Here is a 9,756-nt window from a genome sequence, read left to right on the forward strand (position 1 = left end):
TTTTGACATAATAACTAAGAAAGTTACATGAAGGCTATGTTAACCAGTTTGATGGAAGTGTCATGGATTGTGTGTGAAAACACCACACTGTACCCCCAAAGTTCATCAATGTACACAGTTACCATTCAATAAAAAAAAGGGGGAAAAAAAGAAGCTGTATTTCATTTAATTAAAATTTTATCTTCTGTGAAAAATGCTGTCAATAAAATAAAAAGATAATACACAAACTGGGATAAAATATTTCCAAAAGACACAATACATACAAGGTTGTTATCTAAAATCTATAATTTACACTTAGAACTCAAGAAAACCAATCCCATTTTTCACAGATATAGAAAAGTAATTATATGCTTCATATGGTACCAGAAAAGACCTCGAGCAGCCAAACTTTATGCAAGAAGAACAAATCAGGAGGCATCACTTTCCCAGACTTCAGGCTGCACTAACAGGCTATACTAAAAACAAACAAACAAACAAACAAATCAGCAAGTACTGGCATAAGAACAAAGACATAGACCAATAGATCAGTACAGAAAACTCATATATAAAGCCATCCTCATATGTCCATCTAATATTTGACAAAGCAGAAAATAATATACAATAATATACCTACTTTATTGGTGCTGGGAAAATTGGAAGGCCACATGTAGAAGACTGAAACAGTATCTGTACCTGTCATCACTCACAGAAATTAATTCACACTGGATAACATATTTAAACCTAAGTCATGAAACTATTCAAATTCTAGAAGAAAATGTTGGAAATAAACCAAACAATCTAATTTTTAAAAGGCAAAATACCTTAACAGATCCCTTGCCAAAAAAGATATATCGATAATATGCACATGACAAGATGCTACACATAACATTTTATCACTAAAATGCAAATTAGAACAATGAAATATTACCAAACTCCTATTAAATTGGCCAAAATCCAAAATACTGACATCAAACATTGGCTTGGATGTGAGCAACAAGGACCTTCATGGGAATGCAAAATGGTGCAGCCACTTTAGAAGACATTTTAGTTTTTCTTTTCTTTTTCTATTTTTTTTAACAAAACTAAGCATACCTCTACTTATATTTTATTCAGTAATAACAACACTTATTATTTACCCATAGGAGTTAAAAAAATTTTGTCCACACAAAAACTTGCATAATAATGTGTACAAAATTTAGTCATATTGCCAAACTTAGAAGCAACCAAGATATTCTTCAGTAGGTTAATAAATAAAAGGTTGAAAAAGACAGGAATAAAAGACAAAATACAGAGTTTTTTTTAGAGAAGTTCAATTACTCTGTGTGATAGTATAATGGTAAATACATGTCATCATATATAGGGTGGCCATAAATTTTGCGTGCAATTTAAATAGCACTATTTTAAATTTCACACGAACTTTATGGTCACTCTGTATTTGTCAAAACTATAGAATGTGCATCACCAAGAATAAACTGTGAGCTTTGTGTGATAATGAGGTGTTCATGTAGGTTTATCCATTATAATAAATACATAACTCTGGTAGGGGCTGGAGGGTGCTTAAATTCTCATTAGTAAGTGAAACAAGCCAATCTTAAAAGCTATATCCATATGATTCCAATAACATGACATTCTGAAAGAGGAAAAATGATGGAGACAATAAAAAGATAATTTGTTTCTAGGGCAGAAGGAAGGATGAACTGATGGAGCATAGAGGGCAGTGAAAATATTCTGTATAGGATTATACTAATGGATACCAGTCATTGCACATTTGTAAGGACCCATAGGTTGTATAACACTAAGAGTAAATCCTAATGTTAAACTATGAGCTTTAGCTGATAATGATGTGTCCGTGTGGGCTATCAACTATAACAAATATTCTGGTGTGTGATGTTAAAATTGAGGAAGGTTGTGTGGGATGAGGGGGTATATAGGAAATCTATAATTTCAACTAAAAGTTTCTGTGAACTTAAAGCTGCTCTAAAAAAATAAAGTCTATTTATTTAAATAGAAATCCAGCAGCTTTCACAGACACAGGATTTATCTTCCCTTTGTTAACAGGTTAATATATTTATTGAAACATTTAATACCTTCTAAAAAATATGACTATAAAAACAATTTTTTTAGGTCATCAATAATTTAATTCCACTCAAAATGTTTTCTGAAACTAATGATGGTTGCTCAATTTTACAACTTAATTCAGCTCTAAATTCAAACTATGTGTAAATGGCCTGTCTCACATAGCAACCCAGTAAATGTTGATAAATTAATGAGTATTGCTGGGTGGCACCTGTGGCTCAAGGACTAGGGTGCCAGCCCCATATACAGGGGGTGGCAGGTTCAGGCCCAGCCCTGGCCCAAACTGAAAAAGAAAAAGAGAAATTAATGTATAATACTTTAAAGTGTCCAGAATAGATATAATTCAGGTAAACGTATTTACTTACTCCGTGTCCAAAGCACTTTTGTGAACAAGTCTCTATTTCATTCCTAATTATCCTTAATTCACTACATGTATGGCCTAAACAAATCTTTAAAAAAAAAAAAAGCACACATTAAAAATATTTTTAAGCTAAAGAGAGATCCAGCATTCATAATATCACAATTAATAAGAGTATAATAAGAGTATAACATGAAATCAATACCATTCAGTGCTATAAATTTCCCTCTAAGTATTGCTTTGCAGCAGCCCAGAAATTCGATAAGTTGTGTTTTCACTTTCATTTAGTTCAATATATATTAAAATTGTTCTTAAGAATTTTTTCTTGACCCATATGTTATTTAGAAATTTTTCATTTGAATTACAAGAATTTGGGAATTTTCCATAGTTCTAATGTAAACTATGAACTTTGGGTAATGGTGATGTGTCAGTATAAGTTCATCATCTGTACCAAATACACCATATTGATGTGGGCTGTGCTTAGTAGGGGAGGCAGGAGATGTAGAGTATATGACAATTTTGTACCTTCCATTCGTTTTTCTGTGATCTAAAGCATCACTAAAATAAAATCTATTTTTTAAATTTTTTATTTCAAATTAATATGAGGGTATAAATGTTTAGGTTACATTGTTATAAATTCTAAGAGTTCAAGTTGTAGTTGAGACCTTCACCCAGGGGGTGTGTTGAACACCCTCACGTAGTGCATGTTAGGTTAGATCCTGCCAATCACCCTTTCTTCTACCCCTTCCCTCTTGTCTATCCCCCTTGTTAGACTATATTTGTGTTTCCTTTCATATTGTTTATATATTTCTTTAATATTAGTAGATTTGTATTGAGTACATGCAATATTTCCTTTTTCCATTCTTATGTGACTTTACTAAGAAGAATGTGTTTCAATTCCATTCAGGTAAATACAAAGGATGTAAAGTCTCCAACTTTTTCAGTGGTTGAAGAGTACTCCCTGGTATACATATATTACATTTTGATAAGCCATTCATGGTAGATGGTTACCTCGGTTGCTTCTGTGTCATGTCTTGGCAATTGTGAATTGAGCTGCAATAAACATTCTGGTGAAAATGCCAGTGTGGTAAAATGTGTGGGGAAATGTCTGACAAAATTGGTCTGGAAAAATGCTTTATGAAGAAGACCCCCTTGGCAATTTCAGCAACACCAAAAATAAATAAATGGGACATGATCAAGCTAAAGAGCATTTGCACAGCTAAGAGTATAACAACTAAAGCAAACACATATTCTTTAGAATGAGAGAAGACATTTGCATGATATGAATCTGAGAAAAGGCTGATAACTAGTTTCTACAGAGAATTCAAATTAATCAACAAGAAAAGAGCAAACCATCCTACTTTTATGTGAACAAGAGTCTTGAATAGAAAGTTCTCTGAAGATGACAAATGGCCAATAAACACATGAAAAAACACACATTGTCCCTAATCATCAGAGAAATGTAAATCAAAACCATCCTAAAATATTACCTAACCCCAGTGAGATTAGCCCACATCACACAGTCCCAAATCTGAAGATGTTAGTGTGGATGTGGGGAGAAGGAAACACTGCTGGTGGGATTTCAAACTAACACAAACTTCATGTAAAAAAGTATGGAGAATTCTCAAAGACCTAAAGTCAACTTTCCACTTGATCCTGAATTCCTATTATGAGATATTTACCAGAAATCAATTTTTTTTAAAATAAATATTTTCAAAAAATGATCTTGGCAGGGAATTGCCCAACACCAATGAAATAAGAGTGGTAATAAAAGCAATTATAACCCAATAAACACTTTTCATTACAATAACATGAAATATAACAAAACTGTTCCTGATCAAATAGTTAAAAAAATACCTTGTATTCATATCACATATCATTTTACATAGAAAAAAGGCAATTAAGTATTATTATGGCATATGTTCAGTTTTCTTAAAATAGGAAAATTATTAGACTATTATAAGTATTTCATCAATGTAATGGAAAATTTAATTAAAATATATTAGAGATGTCTGTCATTGTATTATGGAATGTGTAAAAACTTCAGATATATTATTTTTAACTTTAAAATATACTTATCAGAGGACTAAGGATATACTCCCAACTCCATTATTTATAGCAATCTTAACCTCCCTAAGTTGCAATTTTCTTACAAGAGAGCAATCATACCTTTTCTTTAAAAAATGTCATTGTAGAATAGTTAAATACTATTTGTGTTTGTTTCTAGGTTAAAATGAGGTAATGCATGTGAAATTAATTCCTTTTCAGCATTAAAGCACAGCACAATTCTCTCCAAAGAAATGGTCTCACAAAAGCTCCTCTTAGTCTAAAAAATCTAACCCTTTTAAACTTTAAATGAGGTGAGTCTCCTCTGGTCCTTGGACATGAAAGTGTATCTACTAACTCCTTTGGGATTTTAGTATCTCTTATTTTCTTATTTCAGTTGAAATTGAGAAAACATTCCAGTCCATAAGGACACTTACAGAAACGATGCTAAGAATGTTTCATCACATACAATTTATTGGATCATTAAAATCTATGGTAATTTTTGCTAAAATTTTTGTTCACGCATTATCTCTGTGAATAATTATCCATGTTATAAAAAATATTATACTCTTACTAAATTTTCTGTTGAGTACTCTCAAACCACCCGTTGGCTGTATTGCATTTTTATTTGCTTTCGCTCCATGGCTTAAATATATCTACTGAGATTTATGGACTAAACTTCCTTCAAGAAGACATTTATGATTCCTGAACATAAAAAGGAAATCAATATTAATGGGTCTATAATCTTCACTTATAAGAAACACCCTTTAAACTATAAAACCACTAAAAGTGGCTATCAATGTATATATGTCACATCCAAGGATACCACAGCTTAATTGTGTAAAATAATTTGTTCAAGGAAGTCTATCAAGCAACTGGAAGAGTCAGAATTCAAATCTATGTGTGCATCTGTCTTTAAAGCCTACACTTTAAATTTTGTATTTCCTCATGAGTAAAGATCTGGTCAGGAAATAAATGAGGTGCTGAGGTAAATATATTTCCTCCATTTCTAGTCTAGGTGTCAGTTAGTTTCAAAGACAAATTCTAATAATAACAATCAGTATTAACAGCTAAACTGTATGTAGCTCTTACTATGTGCTGGGCCTTATGCTAAGCACTTATACTGTTATCTCAATTAATCTTCACAATACTCTCAAGAGTGAATGCTATTATTGTATATTGCTTTATACTTTATATATTGCTGCTGTATCTCAGACTGGCTAGGTTGTAAAAGGTCAAACAAACAAGAGGTGATGATTTGATTCTAAATAGCCTTATCTAATTTGTGTTCTTACTGACAAGACCACAAAGAGACATATATTCCTAAGCGGGATATCTTCCTCCTTCTTACACTGAGAAGAAAATCAAGTTTCCATACTATATGGTAGTTCATCACAACACAGTCCCAAGATCTCTTCTCTTCTCACTCCAGCCCCCAAATGCTTGGAGCCTCTTTGCTCCCAACACTGAAGGTCTGAAGAGGTGAAACATTCTCGCTTCCCTGTTACTACTTGGAGACTAATTTAAGTTTACTAATTTTCTCCTTAAGACATGTAAGGTTATGTAATACTAGAAATTAATTAAAATTTCATGCTTAAATGAAAAGAGTAGTGAAGTAATGAATAAAACTAGACTTTTTTTTAAAAAAGGAGATTTAATTTACCCTGCCAGTATCACAAGGAGTGCCACTTTTCACTCTTAATGGATCTGGTCCTGGTTGATTCGCCGGGTGTTCCATACTTATACATACAGTACCTCGTACGTAAGCATAAATCACATCACCATGTTGTGGATAGAAAGGAGCTTGAGTAGGGTAGGTACAAACTAATCTTCCACATATATAACCCCTGTGAACATAATAAAACTATATTATTTTTATACGTTGGACATTTATTAGGAATGCTTTGGATTTGTATTCAGAGAGAAAGAAGAGAAGAAAGGAAGGAAGGAGGGACAAAGGAGGGAAGGAAAGTTCATTCTTCATTAACAGCAGCATACTTAAAGTAAATGCTTTAATAGTAACATTTAAAGTAAAAAATAAAAATAAAGTATAAATCCATTGATCCAATCTAATCTTTAAATAGTACTAATGGTCTTTTAGTCACTATGAAGATTATATATTTAAAGCTAGATAATCCATCCACTCCACGATTTCCTCATAGAGGGAGAGGAAGGTGAAAAAATTTTAAGTTCTACCTTCAAGTTTCTTACAGTCTAATACTCTTACTAAGGCTTACAATATAAATATGATTCAAATTCCATTTAAAAAGATACAAGCGAAATAAACAAATCCTCATAGGAATTTAAGATGTGGATACATCTAATTTAGTAGTTAGGGATGACTTAAAAGGGAGATTGAAAAGTTCTGGACCCAAGGATAAAAAATCATTCCAAGACACGAGACAAAAGAGAGATGGAGATCCAATTCATGCAGTTAAAGTGGCTTTTATTCCACCTGGAGGGCATGTGGGGTGAGATTCCTGATTAGGGAGAAATCTACCTGTGGGCTGTGGTAAACAGAGATTTAAAGGGTTAGGGCAGCCAGGATTGGTCTGTCCATAGCTTTACCTGGGCAGGTAGGTGGGACAAGGTTAGGGAGGTCCAGACAGGTCCATTCACTATTTTCTGGGAGGGATATGCTCTCCAGGAAAGGGATCCTTCCTTGGTGGATCAATAACTTGATTCTATCAAAGATGCTACCTGAGTCAAGGCTCACAAATTAGTAAGCTTTCAACAGAAAGAATGAGATAAACATTTCTAAACAAATGACACAGCATAAGCAAGTCAAGGAAGCATAAAACTACATGCTATATTTATGAGTCTATAAATTTCATGAGTGTGTGAGTAAAGTAGTATTTAACCCAGTGTCTGGCACATAGTATGCTCCTAATAAACATTGTTTTAAAAATAAATTAGCCAAAAAGCTAGTTCTCATATGTGGTGAATATTGAACTTCATTTAACAAATACTGGGCAGCCTTAATCTTGAACAAATAACAAAATTGATGAGCATACTACTTTTATAAGGAGAAATGAACAGATTTAGAAAGAAATGGTGCAGTGGCCAGGTGTGGTGGCTCATGCCTGTAATCCTAGCACTTTGGGAGGCCAAAGTGGGTAGGTTGCCTGAGCTCACAGGTTTGAGACCAACCTGAACCAGAGTAAGACCTCATCTCTAAAAATAGCCAGATGTTGGGGAGGGCTCCTGTAGTTCCAGCTACTCTGGAGGTTGAGGCAAGAGAATCACTTGTGCCCAGGAATTTCAGGTTGCTGTCAGCTATGATTCCACAGCACTCTGCTGAGGGCAACAAAGTGAGACTCTGTTTAAAAAAAAAAAAAAAAGAAAGACAAAAGAAAGAAAAAGAAATGGTGAAATAGGTGCTCTGAGCTTTAATTGTGAATTAGATTTAGGAACCTAATGATCAGTCATCTGTAAATGTTTAAAAGTAAGATAAAATCTTAGCCAGTAGCACAAAAAAAGAAAATTTTTTTCTTTTAACTTAAAATTCACTCCCATGCATATACCATAAGTTAAACCAGTGGAATGAATGTCATATACTAAAGAGAGAGAAACTTTTTTTTTTTTAAAGAAAAAATATCATTTCTTTTTATATAGCATACCTCCAAGGACATGATACGTATCTACTCCTACTGTCCTTACCACAGTTACCAAAGGTATCAGTATGAGAATGTATTTCTTCATAGCAGGCAAATGGAGCCTGTCTGGAACCTGTCAAAATTAAAAATACATTTGGATTAGAACAAATATTGTATTTTTATCTTCTCCCATTTCTTAATATGTTATATATTTCCTTTACCTCTTTCTCCCTTATGATATAATTCAAAGGTTTTCCTAGTAAGAGTGTAAGGAAAGAAAAAATTGTGATAGGAAAGACAATGCTCATGGCTATTGTTTCTTTTGCTTCATTTTTCTTCATTTCCACCATAAAAGATAATATGGGAGAGGAGAGAGTTATAGACGAGTAAATTAGGAGACGCTTCTGTGAAAAAAAGCAATATATAATGCAAGAAAACTATACTGTTATTGTAGCTTCTGAGTGGGAATTCATAAAAAGTTAGATCTACCAAGGTGATTTCTTCAATGAGAAGACATTTCATCATATCCTTCGATAGTATAAAGTGAATAGGTCAAAATTAACAACCTATGTATTTATCTATTTTTTCCTTCACTGCTATAGTCTTTCTTTAATTTCTCTGTACAAAATTATCAAAAATTAGAAGTTTGAAACAAAATCCAAAATCAATTTATTACCAATTTCTGTAAATCAAAAGTTCAACAAGGCACAGGTGTGCTCTCTGCTCAGGTCTTACTATGTTTAAATCAAAGTATTGGTTGCGGTTGCAGCATCATCTGAGGTTGGATTCCCCTTAAGAGCTCACTTGTTGTTAGGAGGATTCAGTTTTTTGCAGTTGCAGCTCTGAGGTTCCCATTTTCTGGCTAACTGTCTACCAGGGATTGCTCTTGGCTCTTAGAAAGCTGCTGAGGTCCTCTTATAATATGATAGCTTACTTTGTCCAAATCAGCAGAATAATCTTTCTGACATTTCCCATCTTTCAAGTGCTCACAGGATTAGTTCAGAACAAACTTTTTGATTGAATCAAATTTGGCAGATTGTGGGACTTAATTACATTTTCAAAACTTCTTCGTGAGCAGAGTAAGATGTCAGAGGAGAAACAGTTTTTTGGAAACTGGACAAGATGAGATAGGGGAGATAAGATTCTAGGCACTTCAGGATTGTGGGTTTTCCCAGAATCATTCCTTTGGGGGCACATGGAGGCAGCAGGAGACTTTAGGACCACAGGAGGAGGATCAAAGCAGTGGAGAAGAAGAAAGTGTTTGCATTCAGTTTGAGTCCACCAGCCATGGCTGGGTGGCAGCAGCTATAGCAGTGGTGAGAGTGTGCAGACAGAGAAGGCCTTTCCAGTCAGGTATTTTGGACTTGGGCACTGGGTTGAGTTACCTTGGGAGACCTTGAGTGAGTGAGTAAGTGATTTTGAACAGAGCCCAGACATGAGGACTGAGCCACCAGGGTAGAGCCAAATTTCATTGTTTAGCAGCAAGCCATGTGCAGCCATTGCAGGAGAGCTTCCTTGCAGGCCCTGCCCTCTCAGTCCTAGAACAAGGCTGGTTCTAGGAGACCCGGGGCAAGTGAGAAGGTGACTTTAATAGTGCCCAGAAGCCTGGACTACGCTGTTAGGACAGAATGTAAGGTTTCATTCTTTAGCTGCAGGCAGTGCACAGCCCTCGTGGGAAGGTTGTCCTTTTTTTTTTTTTTT

The 9,756-nt window shown here is 34.2% G+C and overlaps 1 protein-coding gene across 1 annotated transcript in view; it reads right to left on the reverse strand.

The window, feature by feature from the left end:
- Positions 1-9,756, reverse strand: part of LOC100955207 (disintegrin and metalloproteinase domain-containing protein 32-like) — a 196,496-nt gene that overhangs the window by 30,383 nt on the left and 156,357 nt on the right. The window contains exons 13-15 of the mRNA XM_012813618.1: positions 8,080-8,188; positions 6,123-6,306; positions 2,421-2,504 (exon numbers count right to left, since the gene is read on the reverse strand). Coding sequence (XP_012669072.1) covers positions 2,421-2,504; positions 6,123-6,306; positions 8,080-8,188 — 377 coding nt within the window. The remainder of the gene's footprint in view (positions 1-2,420; positions 2,505-6,122; positions 6,307-8,079; positions 8,189-9,756) is intronic.

This window comes from Otolemur garnettii, unplaced genomic scaffold (genome assembly GCF_000181295.1).
Source record: "Otolemur garnettii isolate 467f Iridium unplaced genomic scaffold, OtoGar3 scaffold00284, whole genome shotgun sequence".
Classification (NCBI taxonomy): domain Eukaryota; kingdom Metazoa; phylum Chordata; class Mammalia; order Primates; family Galagidae; genus Otolemur; species Otolemur garnettii.